At 43.7% G+C, this 25,614-nt stretch overlaps 2 protein-coding genes across 5 annotated transcripts in view; one reads left to right on the forward strand and one right to left on the reverse strand.

Moving 5' to 3' along the window:
• Positions 1-8,609, forward strand: part of LOC115377095 (leucine-rich repeat and fibronectin type-III domain-containing protein 4) — a 39,877-nt gene extending 31,268 nt beyond the window's left edge. Inside the window, exon 7 of the mRNA XM_030076977.1 lies at positions 5,490-8,609. Within this exon, the coding sequence (XP_029932837.1) occupies positions 5,490-6,813 (1,324 nt within the window). The 3' untranslated portion in view covers positions 6,814-8,609. The remainder of the gene's footprint in view (positions 1-5,489) is intronic.
• Positions 1-25,614, reverse strand: part of pcxb (pyruvate carboxylase b) — a 322,918-nt gene that overhangs the window by 116,292 nt on the left and 181,012 nt on the right. The window lies entirely within an intron of this gene.

Consider the following 25,614-nt stretch of genomic DNA (forward strand, 5'->3'; position numbering starts at 1 on the left):
TACACATGTCACCTTATATTATACTGTAGGGTCGGTGGAAGGCAGACAGAGAATGAGAGGGAGAAATACTTTGTGATATATAAATATATGCTAGCTTTTATCATAGGCTCAGAATAAGATGAAGAGAAAAGCCAAGAAGTAAGAGATGACGAGAAAAGGTGAGAGGGAGAAATGGAGATGAAATGACAGAGACAGCAGACATCTAGTGTGGAGATTGGAGAAGAGACAGAGGTCGTGAGAGGGAGAGGAAATGAGAGGCAATGGCACGGCTGAGAACGAGGCTGTACAAGCAGACAAAAAAAAAAAAAAAAAAACGGGGCAAATGAGGGAGAGCAGAGTGAGGAGGATAGATTAAGGAAAGCAGAAAGGGAACAGGGAGGGAGGAGACAAAATCCAGAAGGGAGGGGAAAAAAAAGAGATTGACAGACAGACAGATCAAGGAAAACAGAAGGAGAGATCAGACAAAAATCGAGGGAGACAGCCAACGAGACAGTAAACAGATCGACGGATCAAGACCAAAAATGGCGGGAAGGGGAGACGCACAAAAGACGTGACACGGAGAGAGAGAGAGAGAGAGAGAGAGGAAACGAGGACAGTATAGATGTCAGGCAGAGGAGGAGATAATTGCCTTATTGTTCCTTTCTCTCTTTCATCCCTCATTCTCGCCGTGCCCCATCTTGTCTGGTGTCACATCATGAGACCAGGAAAAGCTGAGAGACATAGAGAGACAAAAACACGAGACAGGGAGACGGGGGGAGAAGGAAAGAGGGACAAGCTGCCGCCGCCTTCGTTCAATCTCTCCATCTTCCCTTCCCTCGCCCTCCCCTCCTCTAGGGTACTAATAATTACTTGTTTCTGTGTCACCAGCTTGAACAAAGCACTCCCTTGTCTCTTTCACTTTCGGCCTGCAACTGCAATTGCGCCGTGTGTGTCTGTGTGTGTGTTCGTTGCAGGGCTGATCCATAATTAGAAGCACAGAGACAGACACACACACACTTCCAAGTATGATATGTGAGGGAGCACTCTGGCAGTCTCTTCAAATGTCAGGATGAAAATGAGAACCACACACACACACACACATACACACACACACAGCACATTATATGGATTCAGTTAAATATGCAATCATGCAAGGCTTCATGCTGCAGCACACTTTATATTCATGAACATGCATTGTGGGAGAGGTGCAAGAATTTAGGTGAATGTCATTCCTAATGTTTCCGCGACACGTACCACAATGTGGACCTGGCTATTTGCACGTACAATGGACACGTAAACATGGTTAAAAATGCATAACGTGGCAAACAGCGGCGAATTAGCATACGAGAGATCTATGCGCTCCTGAATGTGTCCGGTCGGCCATGTATATTTCAGTGAGTTTGCCTATTTCTGTCATCACCAGCGAGGCAAAAACAACTAGAGTGGTGATTCACGGTCGCATAAGGGTGGGATGGGAGGATTAAGAGATGCAGGGGAAGGAGGGATAGAGGGGAGACGAGAGGGAGAGGCAGACAGCGAGGAGAGGAGGGGAGGAGTGGGTGAGGAGGGGGGAAGAGGAAAGCAAAGCAGACTGGAGAGAAAATGATAAGATAGCAGGAGAGGTGGGGAGAAAAGATGGAGGGAATGAGAGGAGAGGAGAGAAGAGTGACCTTGGATGCTAAATCACGGTATACAGTTATAGCTGCAGCTAATAGAGACACAGTACAATGACTGCACAGAGAAAAGAGGCTGCGAGACCAGGGGAGGGCCCAGTGAGAATTACTGAAGGATTTGTGGCGAACACAACTGATTGGTTGAGTACAGGAAATACATGGGAGGTGAGGAGAAGTAGAGCGAAGAGACAAAGAAGCGGTGATATGCAAAAAGAGCAAAGAGAACAGATGAATAAATATGCAAGCTGAGTGGAAATAGATGCCATGAACATTAAAAAAAAAAAAAAAAACAAGGTGCTGTGGCAGATTTAGGCACAGGGGAGGGAAACGGGGATAGAGGAAGAGAAAGGGTGGTCGATTACACAGCAAAGAAAAGGGCAGATGATAGAGGGATGGCGCGATAAGAGTGAGAGATCAGCAGAAAGAGGGAAATCCGCTCATAAAAGACGGATGGAAGAAGAATGAGGAGGATGGATCAAGGGAGGGAGGATCGAAAACGCGCTGAAAGGAAGGATAGAGGGAAGGATGGAGGGATAGAGTGAATAAAGCAAGGGGTATTGAATGGCAGGATTAGAAAAATGACTCAAGGCCTCACTCAGTGTGTGTGTGGCACAGTGACACAATAGAGAACCAACTGAATACTCCCAAGTCCTCAAAATGCTGTGTCCCAGTTTATAATCTACTGCATTATTACAGAATGCATATAATATTCAATGCGTAGTCTTTTTTTTTTTTAATTCATGCACACTGATGCAGCAAAATATATCCATATATGATATTATCACAACAGAAAGAAGAGAATAGACCCATTTCTTGCACTTGACTGCTTTTCCAGGATCCGTTCTAACAAAACGCGCTGACCTGGCCACATTCATCAGTCAGAGTGTGAGTGAGAGGGGCAAAAAGTGGCAAAAGCAAGGACAGGGGAGACTGAGAAAAAGAGAAGGGCAGCATTCAGAGGGCAAATCAAACAGAGAAAACCTGTTTCAATACAACCTTTGTGTTAGAGAGAACCAGCTTCCCAGCCGAGTTACACCGACTCCCTGCGGTGCTGGTCAAGCCTCTCTGCCTCATGGGATCTATCAATTATACATAGACACACCACATAAAGGCCCTGGATGAGCCGATACCACTATAATATGTCTCTCGTCTTTTTATGAGGGTATAATGTGACTGGCGCTTTTTTTTATTCAGAAACAGAGTGCAGGTGGGCCTGCGGGTGCCACTTCCTGCATATTTCATAGGGAAAGTCTGATTGAAAACACATAGTCTTTACAACTGGACTTTAAAGGGGGTACTTCTCACCTCATACATCTGAGTGCTTTTGATGCAGTTCCTCCCAGCGTATCACCGACTCCCAAGCACACACTTTAGGTTTGTTTATTCATTTCTGAGATAAATGGCTGTAACGCTTGGATTTACATGACTAAAAGCTATATTTTAGAAAGCTATATTTACAAATTTTTGCCTTGAGAAGTTTTTGGCCATACGATATTAACTCCCATCATTCCAGACCAGATATTTGACCAGATATTTTTCTTGTTCAAGTGCTTTGCTTTTTGGAAGAAGTGGCCCTTTAAGGATTTTGTGGCTATCTCAAACTATTTGCTGAGTTAAGATGTACAATAATCACATTTCCCGATGCAGAGCAGTTCTACCATTGTATTTTTGCACTATATGCTCTTGCGACTAGTGCTGTTTCATTCTAAGTCTTGCTTGAAATGGATCATGACCCCAAGAAAATACTTTCCACTGCACTGTGCACTTGTATGAGGTAAATGACAAAGTTGTGCTGAATTCAATTTGCCTGGGTTGGCTCGTTTAATGGGTGGATATTGCATGAGACTTTGAGATGCTTTTACCATAAGTACCACTGCATTGTTTAGCCAAATAATGAGCCTTTGCCATGGTAACACACTGGCTCACTGAGTCACGCTAGCACTCAGAAATGTGTTAATTGGCGATTTTGTGACAATGTTACAAAACAATCTATAGCTGCTTAATGACCAGTGGACGAGGCGGCTTTTAATGAGAATGCGTGCTGTGCATTCAGATTACATTTGGATTGGGATTGTTACGCGAGGCATTGTTCGGTCTTGTCATTACTACATTGTAATTCATTATGAAATCACTCTGAGATTATCTCGGCAATTAAAAGTCCTGTTGAATAGCGATGCGCCGGTGCCGCTATTCAAATCACTCAAGCTGTTTTGCTGCATCATGTCTTAATGAATTAAGAAGCAGCCTAGAAACCAGAGCAACTGGGTTCCCAGCATGCTGATCTGTGGGACTGTGTGTTATTATTGTACAGTGTATGACACGGCACAGCTCACTGTACCTGCAGGATAACTCCATTTGGGTGAAAACTGAGGAAAATATAAACTTAAATAAAAGTATAAGGGATCAAAGGGACCAATGCACCTGAGGCAGAAAACAGGGGCTTCCGATTCCCACTGTATTTTTAGTTAAGCTTATTACATGACTTCCAAAACATGCCAAAAAATGACATGCAACTTCACTTGATTGAGGAGACGCCTCCTCCCCCCGGTACCTGAGTCACACTGGATGGTACTTAGAGAATGTAGCTCAAACCAGAGTGGAGCTGCGATGGTTAGTAAGAGCAGGAGGAGGAGAGAGAGAGAGGGGTGTGGGGTGGGTTGGTATATAGAGAGCACAGTTTGTTGCCCAATACAAATAAGTCCTTTGATGTCGCATGAAAAGGCAAAGAGAGAGAGAGAGAGAGAGAAACAGCGAGTGAGAGAAAGAAAGAGAGATCACTAGCAAAATATTCATGCTGGCAAAAACACAAATCCACAAACACACACACACTTGCCCACACAAGAGGGTGTGACAGCAGAGGGCAAAGTCAAACCCATCAGCGACAGACACTCGAGCCGCGCTACGCTCGCCCACACACACACACACACACACACTTTACTCTAGTACGACATACACGCAGCCTGCAACAGTGAATACAGGACACTTTAATAATATACACACAGCAGCGTGCACTTACACTTACGATGCATGCACAAACACACACAAAGCACGCACAAACACAATGGCGCACACTTATGCAAAGCCTGTGCTCCTCCATTGTCATCACCACCTCTCTTCATTTCTTTTTTATCCTCGCTTTGTGTCTCCGTCATTCACCTCTCCCCCGTTCGTTAGTTCTGGCGGCGGCTGGTGCGCTTAAAATGAGGACACGTTCAAAGCACTTCTCCCTTCGTTATCCCCCGCAAGCGCTCGCACACTACAGATGCACACAGGAATACATTTGCAGACAAAAGACGCACCTACGTTTGTGTCCCGCACTTGCGAGGACGATCCAACTGACTGGTATTCAGTGCGTGACCCCTGCTCTGAACGTGAAACCGTTACACCTAAAATGGCCTCTTTTCAAACGCGAGGTCCCACAAAATGGCCAGACATTTGGTTCTCACAGGGGATACAAGTGCGAGCACGTGCGCAGACACACACCAGAACACACAAACACACACTCCAAATGCGCGGACAGAGAGTTCTCTTTTCACGTTCCCGCGGCTCTCCATCAATAGCCTCATTTTCCCTCGCTCGTCCTTGTGCAGCATTCATGCTTTCCACCCCTCCATCCATCCATCCTTTCACCCTTCCTTTGCCTCGGCGTCTCTTTCAAAAATCGGACCCTCTCTCGCCTTGCTCTGCCGCGGTTTAAGTATTCAGACGGGGCTTCGTGTTGCGACAGATACTTCATCTGATAAACCTTCTTTCACTGATTCGCCGCATCCCAGGCGGCGCACACGTGTTTATCTAACTGACCTCTACCTTTCTCTGTCTCTTCCTCTCCCTCTTCAGAATCCTGCCCTCCACCACTGACCGCTTCCTGCTGAAAAACCTGGTGTCGGGGGTGGACTACAACCTGTGTGTGCTGGCCATTTTCGACGACACGATCACATCGCTCGCGGCGACCAAAGTCCTGGGCTGCACGACCTTTGCCACCAAGGACGTTTACCCGGCATGCCGCTCCCTCCAGGCCCACTTCCTGGGCGGAACCCTCACCATACTAGTTGGAGGTGTTGTCGTGGTCACGCTGCTCGTGTTCACGGTGGCGCTCATGGTGCGCCACCGTGTCTGTAACCATGGAGATCATCTGATATGTCATGACAGCACCAGTGAGGCAGGAGGAGGGGTTTGCTGCCAGGGCGGCGGCGTAGGAGGCGGGGACAAAGGGGGGAACAGCAGTGGGATCTACCAATCAAATGGCTCTGGGGACATGATGATGGTGGTCCTCCCCAACGGCCTGCCGTCCAAGAGGGGAGGAGAGAAGGACAAGGAGAAGGAGAAGGAAGCGGCGGAGTGTGCTTCCCCTCTGCCTCCGAAACTCCCTCCAAAGCCCAGGCCCAAGCCTAAAGTCAACCTGGAGCAGTTTCTTTCAGCTGGCGGCGTGGTTTCCACCACGACGGGGGTCGGCGGGGAGATGGCTTTGGTGGTGAGACAGAGAAAAGCAGACAAGGTGCCACCATACACCCCAGAAACTGACAGAACACCCCTCTACTACTCCCCGTCCCCTCCTTCCACCCTCCCCCGCCAATCACGCTCCAGGGAACGTCCCAAGCCCCGTCTGGAGCGAGAACTGACCACGCGTGCCAGCTTCTCCCTGGCGGCGCCCCTGAGAGACTCCGAGCTCTTGGATTGGAGAATCACTCCGCGGGGCAGGGACAAATGGAACTCCTCGCAGGCCTATCAGAGCCCCGTCTCCCCTCTGACGTCCGCGACGATGAGGATTAGCAAGCGGCGGCACTCGCTCGACATGGGCTCCTCTGTGGCGTTGGCGACGGACGCCGCGGCGACCGTCGCGAAGCGCTACGGCGCCGTCAGCTACGCCAAGCGGCTGAGCGTCATCTGGACGAGGCGGAGCCAGTCGCTACACGGGATGCTGGTGCAGTGCGCCTCGACGGCGAGCACGGCGTCCTCGACCACCAGCGACGAGGGCGGGAGCAGCGGGGAGTTCGGGGGGCACTGCGAGTTCCAGCGGGGATACATTCACGCTTACAACACCACCAACTCCAACTCTAACACTGGGATCACTGTCGGGAAAGGGAACAGCGGAAAAGACCGGGGGCGGGAGAAAGGGAAGGAAGGCAGGAGCACCGAAGAGCTGGAGGAAAGCGTTGTGTAGTGTGCGAGGAACTGGATTGAAAAATAGGTGAGAAAGACAGAAAAAAAGCCAAAAAAAGGATTTAGGGTTCTCTGAAAGGACAGTTTGAATAGGATCTTGATTCGAGAAGGGCGACGAGGTTGGGTCAAGAGGAGAAATTGAGGGAGAGATGAAGCGATTGGGACGAGGGAGGCAAGGTTGCGAGTTCAGAGCGAGAGGGAAGAGCAAAATTGACTGGAGTCTCGGTTGCGCGGCTCCTTGATTTGCCCTGGGAGAAGGCGAGAAAAGTAGAGAGGAGAGGAGAAAGTGTGCCTGCGAGGGAGGTGAAGAGTTTTAAGGGGCTCTTTATAGTTGACCTGAAATCAGTTAAAAAAAGAAGAGAGAGATGAGACAGGGAAAAAAAAGGAAGGACGGGGCAGCTTTAAAATGTTCCTTAAATACTCAGAAGGCTGGGCTCATGCCACGGCACACTAAAAACCGGGACTGCAGTTGCTGAAAGGGACAGAGAGAAGCAGCTAGATTAAAAGACGAGAGAAAGTAAAAACACCACGACGCGACGATGTGAGAAGGGAAAGCGAGAACCATCGAGAAAAAGGTGAGGCTTGTGAAGAAAAGACAGCACGAGCGATGCAGTATATATACACAGAGAGAGAGAGAGAACAGAAAAGACGTAATCAAAGAGAGGACAACATCAATAGCGCGATAGAACAAAGCAAAGGTTAGACAGCAGACAGTGTGTGTGTGTGAGCTCAGCGTGGATCTCAGTAAAGCCCATACACTAATAGAACCAGACTCACACTAACACTCCTCAACTCTCCAGAGCCCCCGGCCCCCAAAACAACGCAACGGGTTTACGCCGGATCAAAACACACACCCCCACCAATAATACTGGTAAAAGCCTCTTTGCTGACAAATGCAGCCACAATAAAGAAAAGATCTGTGCAAGAGATTCCTGTTTTGTTTGGGTTGGGTTTTAGTTTTTTTAGTTTTTTTTTTTTTTTGGCGGTCATTTTGAAACTCTTCTCCCCAAGCACAATGAATGTGACTTTTATGTGTCCTCTGTGGCCGAACAACGATTTTGGCATCGGCTCGCCATGCCTGCGGATTATGAGGACATAAATACAGAGTCGAGCGTACCGGACACGATCAATCGATACAGAGCGGGAAGAACGACTGGAGCACAGACATTATTAAGAGAAAGACAGATTGGGATTACAATGGAGTCGATGCGGATTACAAAATGGATGAGACCGCGGTGTGCGATGGAAAGCGCGCGCGTTTGTGAGGCCGGATCATATTGGACATCAGATGGTAATGGACCAAACAATTGAATAATGCTAATGGATGCATAAATGTGCATGCATTGATGGATTACAGGGACAAGATGTGCACAGGAGTGCGTGCGAGTACGTGAATGTATGTGTGAGGCACTCCAATCAACTAGACCTCACGAGTAGTAAAAAAAAAAAAAAAGTGTATTGTTTTCTGTCCATGCTGCAAAAGAGAGAGAAAATAACCACCATCTTCAAATCCTGACCACTGTCTGATCACTAGATGTCTCCGATAACGGTGTGAGGTTCAATTCACGTGAGGTTACATTCAAATCTGACTATTTCAGTGAAACCAGAGCAAAGTCACCACTTCCAGCAAACGCAGCTTGGTCAGAAAGCAGCCACCGTTGTGGGAGTGAAAGGCTGAATCGATCTTCAAATTCATTTTTTTTGGTGACATCACAGACTCCATTGTGCCACGTGAATACACTTTTCATCAAATCGGGAAATGTTTTCAGAAGGGGAGCCGTTAAAAAAAAAAAAAAAGAAGAAGAAGAAAAAAAAAACACTTGATGGAATCACTATGGGAACCACTCACAACTGCTCATTGAGAGACTTATTATGGGACTCTTCCACTGGCACAGACCACAGTGATGGTGAGAGACTTCTGACAAGAAAGAGGGAAAAAAAAAACATCAGAAGAAAAAACTTGAAAGTATATATATATACATATATATATAAAATGATGTTACTTGTCGCGCCATGTGTTTCTGTTTTTCAAAGTTTTCGGAGAATTATGTTAGGATCAAATACAGTAAGATTAAAAAATAAAAAAAGTGTGATTTTTTGTTTTGGACAAAAAATCTTCCACGATTAGGAGAAAATTTTGACTACTGCCAGGAAAAGAAAAAAAAAAAAAAATACTGACACTGAGGAAGCACACACAGCACAAAACACACAAACTGACAAACACAAACAGCACAAAACACAGACATACAGACAACAGATGCCTATAAACAGAGAGCCAATGACATTAATAATAATGACTTCTACCCATTACTGTTGTTTCCTTTCTGTTTTCATTTGATTTTGCCAAAGTCAATATTGTTCTCTGGACTTGATATTATAAATAATAAAACTACGTATATGGAACAGAGATGGGCCTTGGTGAACAGCGAGAGAGCGAGTATGTATGAGCGTACATGTGCGCATAGAACATCAGGCCTTTGCACATGAGTCTGCATAGGTGAAATCAATTTAACACATTTTGTTTTGAGTTGGAGCAAGTAATCGAACAATTATTCAAGATTTGTGCTCAACACCACAGTGGGAGCAATGTTTGGATTTACCCAAGTTCTAAAAAAAAAAAAAAAAAAAAAAAAAGGTTTGAAAGCAGTTCATTATTTGAGGCTTTAGCCAGGTATGGAGGTGCAAAACACAAGCCCAGTGATTCATGGCATATTCCTTTCAACGGGACTCGATTAACATGCTAAAGCGCAAATAAAACACATGAATGGGCCTGTTTGTGAGTGTGTGTGTGTGTGTGTGCCGAGAACGAAAGGTTGTTTACTTGAGAGTCAGTGGAGCTGATCAAAGGTAAGGGTGAGGTAAACCGTTAAGGCAGAATATGACATAAGGAGAAAGTAATGAGACAACAAACAGACGAGGGGAAGAAAGCGCGACGCGGAGAAGAAAGCCAAAGCAAACTGACAAACTGAGGGAAAGAGATCAATAGATCCAGGGACAAATGGAAATACTTTTAGAAAGACAAAAAAAAAATAAAAATGAGGAAACAAAAGACTTAACCAAAGAGACAAGACAAGCATAATGGAGAACAAAGCTGAAGTGACAGGGAGAGAGGGCGAGAGACAGACTAAAACGTTGAAATGAAGTGAAGGTAGATTAATATTTTTACACAATTCAAGCAAAATGCTCTTGTTTCTGATGCTTTGTCAATAGTCACGATATGCGTGGGTTTCAGAAAGTCAAACATAAGATTTTTAAAGGCCAGTTAGGGATGTATTAACTCAAGTGCAAATCATTTAATACAACATGAAGACATTTTAACTGACACTGCCAGTCACATAATTCAAGGCACTTGCCTGATTGTATATTAACTGCCATTTGAACTCTGCTTTGATTCAAGCATTACTAGCATTCTACTTGCATCTATATGAACCTGTGTTTAAAGATAGACTGAAAGTCACAGGGTTAAACGCTCTGGACCTCTAAATACTTTACTAAAGATGTGTAGTGCCTTCTAAATGTCTAAGACCTTTAAGCCTTTTTGAGTACCTGCAGATAGCTCAACAATTTCAGACGGATTCAAGCATTTAGGGAGATAAAGTGCTTTGAAATGGAGAGAGAGAGAGAGAGAGAGGAGGGGGGGGGAGTGAGAGAGAGAGAGAGAGAGAGAGAGAGAAAGAGACAGGTAAACAGACGGGCAGGCAGCTGAGGAAAACGGGCAGGTAGACAAATAAAGAGACTTCTGTTTCCCTTCTCCCTCCATCTTGTTCTACTGCTAACCCCGTTTTAGTTTACTTACACACACACACCCAGCAACACACATACACACACACACTTTCATTTTCTGGTGAGCCATCTGCAGACGCTGCGAATCGCCCAAGATGGAAGGACTGTGAGGAAGACAGAGAGAGAGAGAGAGAGAGAGAAATGTGAGAGAACGCTGACACACAGAGAGATGGACAAATAGATGCTGATGAGGGAGGGAGAAAGGGAGACATAGAAATGAAGGAGGGGGAGGGGGGTGTGGTGGTCATTGTGTTAAGCTGTAAGTGTGTGTGTGTGTGTGTGCACGTGTGTGTGTTAGTGCATGCTCATGTCTGTATGCGTTTATGTTTCCTATTTTGCATGTGTGTGCATATGCCTGCATGTGCCCGGTGCGTGTCCGTGCCTAAATGTGTACACACTGCCTGCTGCGTATGCGAGTGTGTGAATGTGTGTGTGCATGTGAGAGAGAGAGAGAGAGAGAGAGAGAGAGAGAGAGAGAGAGACAGAGACAGATTGTGCTCAGAGTGTGTGCGTTGGCGTTATTTTTGTCATGTAAGTGCTTTGCCACAATTTATTACCAGGCAGATAAAGACCCTTTAACCACAGAGGGGTGAAATGAGGCTGGATAACTGGTGTGTGTGTGTGTGTGTGTGTGTGTGTGTGTGTGTGTGTGCGTGTTGCTGTATGTGCTAAAAAGGTTAATAAGGTCTTTCTCCTCTTGAGCCACGCACGCACACACATGGCAGACAGGGTGTCCTCATTGAGACCATCGGCGGCAGCGGGAGAGGAAAATAAAGCAGAGACGGAGTGTGTGTCCGCGCCGACTCCAGGGCAGGGGAACATTTGATTTGAAACTGTTAAGTGTCGATATTAAAAGCAGAGCAGCCGCTACGGCGCGGTCGGTCACCTTCCTCCCCAACAGACACACGCAGACAGACAGAGCTGGAGAGAGAGAGAGAGACAGCCCCGTGTCACAATGAATCAGAAAAAAGAGCAAAGTTAGAGAAGGATGTGTGTGTGTGTGTGTGTGTGTGTGTGTGTAGGTGGGCGGGTGGCAACGTGTGGCGGGCAATAACATGGAGCTGAACGCCAGCCCCTCCCTCCGCTGCTTCGCCGAAGGCAAAACGCTGCCCCAATTTGACTAATTAAAAAAAAAAAAAAAAAATGCTGAGTAACGCGCAAACGCACACACACACAAACTCGCTCACCTTTTTCCCCATTTTAACACACACAAATGTGCATATGCAAATGCTGCAAGCTCACCTTCTGGCACTGTGGTTTTAGAGTGTGTGTGTGTGTGTGTGTGTGTGTGTGTGTGTGTGCGTGTGTGTGTGTGTGCGTGTGTGTGTGTGCGTGTGTGTGTGTGTGTGTGTGTGTGTGTGTGTGTGTGTGTGTGTGTGGGCGGGTGGGGGTTTGGAGAGGCCATGCCCGTGGCCTAAATTTCAACCACATCTGCAGTTTCGGATGAAAGTTATGATGGGTTTCACCTCAGCCTGCTGACTCATGATGCACCTCGCCTCAACACCTCCACGTAGAAACCAACACACTGCACCTTGCCGCAACACAAACCACCAAAGAGCAGCTCAGGAGCATCTTTAAAGGTGGATTCCACTTTAAAAACACATTAACCTCAAATGCATGATGCTTTGTTCAAACAGTTTTGTTTAAATCTAGTGGAAAGTTTCCAAAAAGATATCATATGTCTTGCTGAATTATGGGGGAATGTGTATAAAATGATGCACAATGTCGACATCTAGATCATTTCTATTTGATGTAATGCTGCAGCCATAAACCAATAGCATCTTGGGTTTGAATATCTCACTCAGTGTAAGTGAGATGTAGCTCCAGTGAAACGCTGCAGGCAGGATATAAAGAATATGTATATAGCATTACCATACAATGTGAAACTAACTGAAGCCACTTAAGGAGAAATTTAAGGCAAGAATCAGAGTTCAAGGGGTTCACAGTGACTTATATTCTCTTTCTAGTGCTGTTTCACTGTTTTAGGGTGTAATTCTGTTCCTCCATTGGTTAAAAAAATGCCAAATGTGATGCACACAGAGCAGCTGCAGCTACAGAGGAGCTCAATGGAAGAAAGAAGTGTGTTCTTGCTCGTCTATGGTGGATTTCTCCCTCTGTTTGTTTAGTATTGCTGCAAACAATCTACAAATAAGCCCCTTCTGATATATTTTTCTCGGGGGGTTGACATTGACACCTGACAGGTAACATTTCAGCTTTAGATTGCCCACCCTTCTGATTTGTTAGCAGCAGAATAATAAAAAATACAACCAAAAAGTGCACTAAAACCACAAGGTAAACCACCAATCAAAATGTGTTTTAGACTGGAATTGCCTTTTAACTGAGTCAGAGGAGCAACGGCACGGAAACCAATGTGATCTGGTCTGCATCGCAATCATAAACCCACATAAGCCCACTGTGCAGCCCGACTTCCCCAGAACACAGCTACTGCTTGGCCTAGGCTCAATCTGTGATAGCAATTACCCATATTACTTCACATTTTGCAGGCACTTTGGTTCTACAGAGGAAATGGCAGTTCTGCAGAGGGAATTAACAAATATCACTGTGTGGGAACATATAATCAAAAGTCATAATTCGACTCCTTGAGAAACTGGAGCGTATTCGTAATTAACGCTGTTGAAATCAGATGTGAAAATGACACCCAAAGCCAATCGCAGCACCAAAAATAGATCAGTATAATTAAAGGAAAAAAAAAAGTTATAGCTGTGATACAATATTATTCAATGAGTTTGCAGAGTGCTTCCATTTTTTCACTTTTTTTTCCCCCACAAACCATGTTCTCGTTGTTTCTCCCCGTGATCTACAGGGAGGAAAAAAAAAAAAAAAGCAGCAATCATTACAGACCCCTGACAGCACATGACAGTTCTCTTACCGTACCGGTTAGTCATCCGGCTGTGAGTAAACTACACACACTCACACGGCTGGGTTATTTTGTCGGTTCATCATTCAAACAACACAGCAAAAACTTCGACTCAACTTCTTAATGCACAAAAAGTGAGTTAGTAGGCTCTTTCGATTCACGTGAGTTGATGGATCCATCACACATCATTGCTCCACCAGTTGGGTTTACTGAAAATACTGTCAAAAGTTGGGTGCGGACATCATTCGGCTTCCATTTTAAGCTCATTGAATATTTTAAAGTCATATCCAATCACACTACATATAGAAACCACAGTAATTTCAAGACACTTTCAAGCCGTTCTCGCCTAGTTTTCAATTAATATTTTCTCCTTATGAGCAATGAAGTTTGCTAAGACTCTGGAAGTAAGGCATGAATAGTGACCACAGATTGTCAGAACAGAAAATAATGAAGGTTGACAGCCACAGCACACTGATGTCTAAAAATGTCAACTCAAGTGAAATATTCCCAGAGTATCACATTTGAGGAGATTCTCCAGGTGGATTAATGTAGTAATTCAAAGCAGTCACAACTTCTTAGCTGTATGGATTGTGCGTGTGTGTGTGTGTAGGCGACTTTCAGCCCACTTCATTCTATGACAGCTCTTATCCCCCACCACACACACACACACACATTTCACAACCATATGCCACAGCCAACACTTTGAATTGAACGTACCCCCATCACTTCATAGCTCAGTTACACACCGACTCAACATATGAAGGAGGAGGAGAGACGGGGCGAGAGAGGTAGAGGAGAGTGGGAGAGAGGGGGATACTAACTGAGTAGAGAGATAATGGGGAGCAGGGACAAGAACGATGGAAATAGTTAGCAGACCTGAAAGATATGGTAAACAAATTCATACTGCAATATGTTGACAGATATTGCAATTGCGATGTGATTCACAATTTTAGTGGGAATGATAATTTTTGCATCATAATTTTCATTTTCACTGAAAAGAAAAACAAACTATTATTATAATGTGATTTTTGCCGATGTCTGTACCAAACAGACATTGTTTTCTTATGTCTAGAGAATATGATTTCTAGGTCAGCGCACAAAATACTGCATTTATAATTGTATTGTGTCCCACAGTTAACCTTTATCAAAGAACTGCAGTTCCTGCAATGTGGACAGTAGGTTTGGCCATATTATGATTTTGATAAGATTTTGATTAATTGTTCATTTTGAATTGTTAATTGCTATAAAAGAGAGAAAGGGAAACAGGACTATAGCAACAGAAAAGGGAAAAATACTGCACAAAAAGGTGAGGTAACGTAAGGTGATTTGTGCTGCATTCAAACTTCCATAAATCATGACCTCATTATGTTGATACATTTACATAATTGCCATAAACAAATGAGACCAGTCACTGAGGACAGTGGCAGCATCTACCATACTGTGTGTGTCCTGCAGTTTCCCCACCTGTGAAATGGAGAAATGATAAAGCAGCACACACTGAATATAACCCTCTGTTTGTGCTCTTTATTTTCTATGTTTCCTCCTTTATATTGTTTGGAATTTGAAAGAAGCCTAATATCAAACTAATGAACTAATGATGTAGCTTTCATGACTGATAGTTCCACATTTATTAACCCGCTTGCTGTTCCTTTCATGATTGCGAGTAAATGAAACACCACGAGCAGCTAGGCCACTTCTGCAGGACACCTACGGGAGAAAGCACTTTATTTCCATTTTGTTTCACAACCTGAAAATTACAGTGCAACTATTTTGTAATGGGATAATTAAGGGGTTACTAAAAACAAATTCTGGGGAGTTAATTTGGAAATAATGAAGGACTTATTAAGTAGTTAAGGATCAATTAGGGTGTAACTCTTATGTATGGGGTAACAAACATCACTTTAGTTTACAGCACACACACCATACAACTACTACTACTACTACTACTACGGGGAACAAGCCCTGTAATAATTACCCTGTATTTATGTTTTTTGGTATATAGTCAATGCAACAATATTTACATGATAACTACTATATTACAATTTTTTCACCCCTTAATTCCCCATAATTTGGTTTTGTTGCTTTGTAAGTACTTTGTTTCTGCCTGATAATCACAAAAGAGTTGCATCGTAATTTGTGGGCTGTAAAACAAAGTGCTACCTTCTTTTCTGGAAGGCAGAGAGTGGTTAGACTACTTATCTTCAAACCTGCCAACACAAGTTTGACAATAATCAGGTGACGAGTCACTTTGAGGTGGAGGAAACAAAGGTACTGCAGCACTGCCGAACACAAACAGATAATCCACTGGCAGTGGCGCAGAGGGAGGCTGCTTTTACGGTACAAAACAGAAAGGCCGTCTTCCACTAGCACAAACAGACGTTTCAAGGTTTCTCAAAATGGCAAGAGTATGAAATGAAAGAAAAGCAAATGGGAAAAAAAAATACTTAGCACAACAGGGTTTAATGGGAAATGTGGTAAATGTGTTCATCTTGAAAAACACGGAAATGAGACAGAGGCTATAAACAAACAGTCTTATCAAGCTATCACCATCTTTTTACTGATGATATCCAGAACACTGGTCCTCAAGCTGGGCTCCATGCGGTCCCCAGAAAAATGGGGAATATATTATTTCACTTTTATTTCACTGACCAGAAATTATCCAAGAGAGAGAATGTATAAGAAGGACTATTCAATTAATAGGTTTCACACTCTTCACTGTTAATCTGCCAATCTACAGTACAGACAGTTATGGAATCAGTAAAACTAATCAGATGTGGACCTTGAAACTATCTCTTCACAAATACAGGCCCGTGGACTGATGTTTATCAATATGGCACCAAAAAGGTTGAGAACCACTGGTCTAGAGATTTTAAAATGCAACACACAGCACCTTTAAGGAACAAAGAGAAATAAGAAAGTAAGGGCAGAGAAAGAGAGATGGAGAGGGGATAGAGCAAAAGAAAAAAGGAAGAGACATGGACAAAGAGAGGGGGAGAGAGGAAGAAAAGAAAGTGGGGGAGTGTGCTCATCTAAAAGAAAGAGATAAAATGATATAAGAGCCAGAGCCTCTTTCAGGCCTTCACCTTCATGCATCGTTTCCCCTTCTTTTAGACCTCTTCTCTATCCAATCTCTCTCTCCCTTGCTCTCTCTACATCTTTAATTTAGCCCTCTATCTAATTTGCTCTCTCCTTCACCTCCAGTGACTTTTCCCATTCAAGTCCTTTGTTCACAGCATTTGCTCCTAATCTCCACTTCTCCTGGCTCTCCAAGCTCTCCCAACACTCACTCTTAATTCATATCTTTTCTGTTTTTTTGCCCCATTCGGTCTCCTTTTGGCTCTCATTTTCTCCTCCTCTCCTGACTACAACAACAATATAGTTTCCTCATTCTCTCCTCCTCCCCTGAAAATTATTAACATGATTCTTTTCTATTTCTCCTGGCCTCTCCCTTTACCTTTCTCTGACTATAATTTTAATATTCGTCTTACTGTCTCTCCCATTCTCATGCTCTTATTCCCTGACTCGATAACCCCCCACCACCACCCTCCAGATTTTAATATTAACATCCCTCTTCCTTTTCCTTCATCCTTTTACCCAAATACATTTTGGCATCTCATCTGTGCCCTTCTGTCCTTGTCCCTCTCCATTTTATCGTGCTTATTTTCTCCTCTCCTCCTCTATTTTCCTCAATTTCCCTCACATTTGCAAACAAGATTCATTTCAATGAGTTGTCGCACTGATGGGGTGGACTACACCCTGTCCGACCACTATCATTTGGTATGACTGGAGTGCACACACAAACACACACAGCATATGACATTTAAGGTATGCAAGACATATTTGTGTTCAAGTGCAATAAAAAGTCACTTGAATAAACACAGCTATGCAGATAAGGCCATTTCAATGAATTACTGGATGCCCAACCCCCCTTTTTTTTTTTTTTAACTAATATCTGTTTGTAACCTGATGCACCCTGAAACCCTTATTTTTTGCAGTTATGCCATACTTTTGGCTCTTGACCACGAGGTCTAGGCACACACATGTGGAGAAAGAATAATCTGTTTTCCATTCAGTGCTTCTCTCCTCCACCTCTGCCCTCAACTCATTGTGTTCCTCTCACTTCTCCCTCGGCAGCCAACACTTCATTCAGAGAATTCAGAGAAGCGGTCTATGAAGACAAATTGGTAACCTCTCCTCTGTCCTGTCACCTCCATAGCCATCCTCCCCCTCGCTCTTTTTTTCCCAGCCCGGCTTAGGAGGGCTGTTCTTCTGTCTTGCTAAGGTTACGCTCATCCTTGACTGAGAAATGACCCAGAAGACAAGAAAAAAAAATAAAACACTGTTTGTGCTCTTTGGCTGCCACTCATTCTTCCTCGTGGCGTGGAACTTTCGAAAACTCAAGATGTGTCAATCGGGCCGTGACATGTACAGGGTTCGAAAAAACAACATATGCCTCAGTTGTTTCATTACTCAACTACTTAAATCTTTCTTGCCCGGATGCACAGCTCTCCAGTACACTCCTAATGGGCCAATGGACGCCAAATCCAAAATGCTAATTATGTTTTCTTCAGCACATTGACAATTATTCTGGTCTGGAGGCATACATATTTAATTTTCAGCTTACACATCCAGCTGCAGCTGGCTGGGAAAAGGATAGGCAAGGAGTGTTAATGCAGTGGCCAAAGTAGCAAGAGAACTATGCTGGAAAGGCAGAGATATATTTTCCATTTAGATCTTATTATTGGCATATCTTTGCAATTGAGGTGTTCAAAAACACATGCTTTAGTTGCTTTTGGGGTTGATTTTTAGTGTGTTTATGGCCCATTAGCACAGTGGTGGAGAGCCAAGCAAGATTAGCTCTATAGTGAAGCAATCAACAGGGTTTTAGCCAGAATCTAACAGCATTAGGCAACACAGAACATGATGGAATAAAAGGATCCCGGTTGAAAATGGTCAGACTGCAAATGAAGGAGAACCTGCAGGGTTCATGGCAAAGCAAAGTATTTCCAGGTGGTTCACTTTGCCATAGCAACAGCTGAAAAACAGAGGACTTTATTCTCATCAGGAGAACTGATGTACAGCTAACGGAGACATGGTCTGTTTTCACAAGAAAATTAATAAAGGAATTGTGAAAATAACTTTGTGGCTCTTGGCTTTGATTTGAATTTAAAACAAAACATTTGAGCCTTAGATTGTTGGCGGCTTTGCCAGAACGTTATTCAATAACTTTGTCTACAGCAACCCGGCTAACACAGATTAATTTCGCTCAAATGTGTAAATATTAACGTTTGCCTGAGATAGGCTATGAATTAGCTTCCATTATTTTTTAAGTAACTTATAGCATGACAATCATTTTAATTAATTTCGTCCTTTAACCTTAACGTCCCCCTTCGCTGTTGCTGCGAGCTGCGCACACCATGACAGAGATCCACCTAACAGCCGGGTGCTTGTCTTGTCATGATGGGATTTTTAAGGTTTGCTCTTCTGCCAGTTGTGCTGACATCAGTGAGCGCTACAGCTGCCGCCTTGGCAGGGCGAGCCACCAGGAAACACTCGGCTTTGTTCGACTCATTCATTTTCTATGGGATAACAATATGGCACCACTGAGGTTTCGTGTTTTTAGACTCTCAAAGTAATTATGTCAGCTGAGTCTCAATCTCCGCCACTTTCCAACTTTCTCAAATCTATGCCATGTCTGTTTATGCCTCTGTTTGTTTGGCTGCGTGTGTGTCTCTCTGGCACTCATTAGGTGGGTGAAAAATACTTGTAGCAATAATGAATTGCTCTCCTGGATAATTCTCCACTGATGCAGGACATTCAGATTTTTTTTTTTTTTTTTTTTTTTTTCAATTTTTTAATTTAAAACACTAATTTTAGTTCAAAACTGACACGGTGGTCCTTTGGTTCGTGTCCACGGGGAAGAAAAGGACACTACATGGTGGTTCTGCCTTTGAAAATTCTCCACAGGCAGTGACTCAGATAAGCAGGACGACAAAACATCAGTGACATGTTAATGTTGGAGAAGCGTTTGAGTAACGACGGTGCAGTGAAGAACAATCCGCCCGGCACGTTCTGTGCTAAAAGCAGACTGTGGAGCACACTTTGGATTTTATGAAGTACGAGGCGTAGCGGGGCTCGACAGAACTCAAGCGAGAGTTTGTGTTAAAATTAAATACCTGGGTGACTGCGGTAACCTTAGAAACCACTTTACTCACTTCCATCCAGAGAAAGACGTTCATTTTGACACCTGACAGTGGAGCCAGAGAGCGGCCTGCGTCAACACGCTTCAGAGCTGTTTTATTTATGTAACTTGCTAGAAATGCTTTATTTTGCATGAAAAACAGAGCATTTCTGCAAGCTGCTGCATAGATTTCTATTTGTGAGAGCCACTTTATTATGATATATTGTTTTATTTATTGTATTTTATTGTTTCTGCTCTACTGGGACGTACCTCAAAACAATCTATTTTTTTTATGCGTATGGCTCACTACCCTGCTTATTTCTGTTGAAAATTAAAAAGGGAGTAAACACGCCAAGTTGCTCGTGTTGACGGGAACTAATCTGAGATGCACTGAAAATCGTTAAAAAACGCAATCCAATTGAATAGCCAGGAGCTTAAAGACTCCTGTGCCTATCACACTTGCTTTCATTTCAAAGTGGTGTGTTTCAATTAATGTTGGCATGAAACAATATTGCTAAAGCATCGCAAACACCATCCAAACCGCTTTAATCAATGCACACCTGTCATAAGTGCCGCTTCCTTTCTCTTTCGATGACTGGCCTATTTCTCCCTCTCTAAATCTTTTACCCTCTCTTTTTCTCCTGTGGTAGATTTTCCCCCCTAATCCAATTCTGTCTCCCTCTCCCCGTTGCTCCTCCAGTCCTCTGGTTTGACGTCTCTCCCTCCCCTCCTTGATCTCGTTCACCCCTGCCAACTTCCTTCCTTCAACTGCTGTTTTCTCCAGAGACCTTGGGGAGCTCATCCCATCACTCTGACAGCTTCTCTTAAAAACTCTAGCAGGTTTCTTCGCCCACACCTCTGCATCGTCACTCCTCTTCAGCCCTCCTCTGCCACCGCCACCCCCCCCGCCCCCCCTCCGCTCCTTCTTCAATACTTTTATCTCTCCTTCGAACTCGCCTTGATTCCTCTCCTCGCTTTCTGCCTCCCGTTCCTCGTTTCACTTCATCCCTCTCTTTCTGCTGTGTTTTCTCCCCTCTCTACCCTGGTTCGCCACAGGAACTCTCCTCTTCATCATTACCTGTCTCTGTTCATCCCTCCCTCTGCCCACCTCTCCTTCCCTTTTCCCCAGGGAGAAGGCATCTTGCAGGAGCTTCCTGTCCCCTTTTCATCATTTCTCACCACTCGCTCTCTCTCTTTGTCCTCCTTGTGGCAAACCTACCACCTCCTCCTCCACGTCGTCACTGCAGGCTTCCCTCAGACTACTGAGCTGATGTAGGAGGTGAAAACCTGTGACTATCTTTTAACGCTCCCCCGTTTCTTTTTGAGATGGAGATGATGGGAGATGTAAGAGTGTGTGACAGAGAGAGAGACAGATACAACGGGGTGTCATCTTTCTGGTTGTTGCTGTTTTCTAGTGACTGAGCTAAAGGGTAGGAGAGAAACAGATTTTGACTGCCAACATATAGGACTTAAGACTCTCTAGGCCCTCGGTATTCCTGGAGATTCCTGGAGAGTGTATTTCATTACCAGCGGCTCACAGTGCTAACGCTGCCTGCTAAAATAACGCTACAAACATGCATTCCTTTATCTGTCTTGATGCTCACCCTCGCTACCGCTAAGAAACAGAATCCTATGTAAGTAGCTTATATTTGCTATTCGTGGCTGCTAAATTAGCGACACTAAAGCCTCACAAATCCACTCCCATCTCCGTGCTGACAACGATGTTTACCATCGCTAACAATCAGAGAGAGTTGTATGCAAATTTGCCAAGTACCTATGCTAAATTAGTGACGCTGACACCCACACAATCCTTTGAGCCACTCTCTCTCAGAATGCTATTTCTTTGACGTGACAACAAAGGATTGCCATATTCCAGTGCCAAACCTTGGACTGGTTTTCACTACAAAAACAACTGCACTACATTTTGCCCCTGGCCCCACTTCTTACCATTAGTGGGCCTAAAATGAATCAATTTCGACATCATTTTGTAATCGAGGCTCCTGAAGACCGCACACTTGGTCTTGGGTGGAGCCAATATGGTTTCTCGCACCTAGCTGAAGAAACTGCTTAAGAGCCACAGGGAATGCCATGCAGACACTAGTTGTGACTAACTGCTGAGAGAGGGTCCTTTAGCCTTTTCTCCAGCAACAAGTAATTTCAGCTTCTTCCCTTCCCTAACCATTGCTTAAGGCCAAACTCTGTTGGAGATTATTAATATGAAATATTCAGCGGTGCCAACAGAGATGTCGGACCTCGGTGCATTGTTTCCTTGGCAGCACTACCTGCAGCTCTCTGTAAGTATCCTATTGAAAAATCTTGTTAGTCCGAGTTCAAGAGAAGAGTGAGAGAGAAAAAGAAACCACAGGACTGAGAAATATTGTTCTTCTATATGTAATAAATACATATATTATTGGTGTATGGAATGAAATATAGCTTTCACAGATGATATGGCCGAGTGGGAACATGCTGATGGAAAACATGATGGGCCTATAATTGAACACTGAGAAGCTCCACACACAACATGTTAGAGAGCATGTTTCCTGACAATGTTCTCTATGAGGGGTATGAAATGAACCAATTAAGTGCTTTGTCCTTGACCACAACCAAGACATTGAGGCAGTCAATTAAATTTGCATGGTCAATGTCTTCAAGGTCAATGGCTGCAGCATGATCTAACAGGATTACAATCAAACTTCCACTCTAATGTACTAATAGAAGGTAATCGGGATGACACTTCAAGACACGTGTAAACTTCAGGACCTGGACTCATCTTCACATTATACCTAATTTGGCAAACTTGCCAGTGTAGTAACAGAGATGATTTTTTTCCTGGTATCCAGATCTGTTAAATAAAACATGATAAAGGAAATTGCATTTTAGTGGTTTTCCAGATGACACAATAATGTCTCCAGAGGTAAAAGGCTGTCTATACAATGTCTGCAGACAGTATGTGGGTTACATATTGACTTGTGTTGCTTTTATTTCCAAATCAGAGTACTGTCAAACAGCGGCAGCATCGAGACTACAAGGGAAACAGTCAAGCTTTAACAATGTCCCATTGCTTGCCAACACTAGTGTAAAGACACTGAGGCAAAATGTATTACAGCTATGAAATATTCAGCTTGGCTGCATACAGAGATGTCAGGCCTTGGTGCACTGCTCACAGCAGTCCTTTCACAGAAGAACCCCACTTACTAGACTGAAACAGTTTGCTGTTGCAGGGAAGAAAACAACTCAACTTGGAATTTGCAGTTTATCTTTCTGACAGTAAAAATGGTAAGGTCTTATCCTGCTATCACTGCAAAAAAACATGCGAAATATTGGCTTAACCATCACCACCTACAGACACCCAAGTTCCTTGAAAAACTTATCACAAAAAAACTAACCTAAAAGTTGTTGCTGCTGCAATTTTCCCCCCACTATAATGAAGACATTTTATAAACACTCTACAAATAGTATTCCAATTGCTACTGGGAAAGATCTGGCTACTTAAAAGAGAAGGCTTTGGATTTTAAAAAGACATCAATCTCTAATTGAGCCCCTCCAAAGACATTCAAAAACAGTTTCCACATCAGTGGCTTTGTTGCAGGGAAACTGGCAATAGCCTCTGGCTATAATTTGTCAGTAATGTCAGCATAGGTCAATGGGGAAACTGACTTTCAGAACCACAACCTTGACACTCAAGACATTTTGTTTTATTATTGATTTTTGCAGTTGAGCAATGAGCTACATGGAATGACTTGCATGCAGTATGGGCCTAATGTGCAGTTTTACACAGCACAGGTTCAGATCAGTCTCCTATATGAGCCATCACTCTGCGGAGCCTCTAAAATATATCCATGGAATTAGCTGCCACAAAAACTGAAGTTTAATCCATGTTTTTTTTTTTTTTTTTTGCATACTATCACTTGTACAGCAGTATAAATAATGAAATTACCGTGTTTGCCTGCCAACGGGGACATCAGAGCTTGTTCCATCAGTGGCGCAGGTAACATGTAATTATAACCACAACATATTTTTCTGTCATTTAGTGGACACTTATCCAAAGCAGCTTAAAGTATAATGAGATAACTGATTTTCAGCATTGGTGGTCCCTGTGGGAATGAAACCCTTAAACCTGGCTGTGTTTGTGCTATTCTCAACCCACTGAGCTACAAAATGGAGAGTTTAATCCCACACCTACTGCTCACCATTGTCACAAAATGCAAGAAAACTGTCACCACCACCTAAACACACTCCAGTCAACTTGTGATTGTGAGTACTACAAACTGTGAAACCTTTTGCCAACATTTTAACTACAAGATCCAATCCTGGCACATCACCTGCTGCCTGGTCCACTGCTTACAATCACATAATGAAAGCCCCAAGCTGCAATTTGCCAATGCTGACCATGAAGACTCGACTATACTGAGTCTATAGGGAATTTTGGGCTGTTCTATGATGACTGGGCTGTTGTGTAAATTACTTATTGGGGTTATAATGCACTGTCCACATCACACTGAATTCAGGGCTGTGAAACATCTGCAGGGCTAACGCAGCCCACAGACACACCTATACTTTAACCCCTTAACCCCTGTAACCTTGCTAGCACTGTGTTACGCCCATATCCAAACACCCAGAGGCAAGAAAAAAGCTTGACCCTGTCCCTTTTGCTTGCCTGGGATTTGTTCCTGCTGGATTTTAACATTGGCATTACTGAGACACACTGAATATAATTGAACCTTTCAACTATGCAGATGACCACCCTGAGCTCAAAGGTGATTTGTAACACACACACGCACACACACACACACAACAAACTTAGAAACACACAGAGATACACAGAGAGACAATAAAAGCAAAGGCCAGATGTGCACACGTAAAGGTGCAAACACACACATCTTGGTTCACGTCAGCCACACACACATAAAATCAAAGACTTACAGGTTCACAAACAAGGTAGTGAAAGGTACATGGCCTCAGCTCACCCAAGCGGAACTCTCACACAATGTGAGAGGTCTATGGACATTAGTTACCCAAGCTAACCCCAGCCGGCAGCAGAATAATGCTGAGATTGAGAAAAAGGAGACCATTGAAACCGAAGAATCACAAAGCAGAGTGTGAGCAAAATACGCAACAATTCAAAGGTAAATGCTGCTGAAATAAAAGGTGTGAACAACAGAACATAATGCATCAAAAAAGAAAATAGCCGGCTGACGTTTTAATTACACAGCCCTTTAATCTAAGAGCAAACACTTGCTGCTTTAGTGGTTTGAGTGTATTTTAAGTAGAAGGAACGACAACATCACCGACACAGGGCTTCACACCAGCCGCACATTACCACTTGACCAATTCCATTACACAGCGTACAGCCATGCTGAGATACTCTCCGTACGATAAAAGACCTGGCTGACCTTAATTTTCTCTCAAAGGTGCAACCAAAAAGGACGGGAAAATCTGTAGTGTAGACCTTTATCATGCATACATTTATCTGCACATTAGGAGCCAGTATCTACAAAAAGCACTTCAGTTAAATCCATGATGCCATTTTACTATGCCGTGCCACAGACTCACCTTAATAAATCTGGTGTCTAACCTCCTTTATATTTTCCCCACTTTTCCCTTCAGTACTTCTCTGTATGGCATATTTCATTGTATCTGAAACCCTGGAGTCTCCTCCGTCATTTAATATTAAGAGTTATAGCTGCCAGCAATTCCTGCCTATGCTAAATAAATAATAGGACCAGTAAAGTAGACACGATATTAACATTAGACCTATTAAATAAAGAGAAGCCATCCATCATTTCATCCCAGAGAGTGGGACTGCACGCATCTTGTGTTACTTGTGTCATTTTAGGAGGAGACAGAGGAGTCTGTCTGCAAATTGCAGATGTGTCAGTGCCAAAACCTCCCAAATTATTGAAGTGGCAAGGTCAAACGTTTTCAAAATCATGCCAAACACGGACAAACTGCATTGGCAA

The sequence above is a fragment of the Myripristis murdjan genome, chromosome 18, assembly GCF_902150065.1.
Source record: "Myripristis murdjan chromosome 18, fMyrMur1.1, whole genome shotgun sequence".
NCBI classification, from domain to species: Eukaryota; Metazoa; Chordata; class Actinopteri; order Holocentriformes; family Holocentridae; genus Myripristis; species Myripristis murdjan.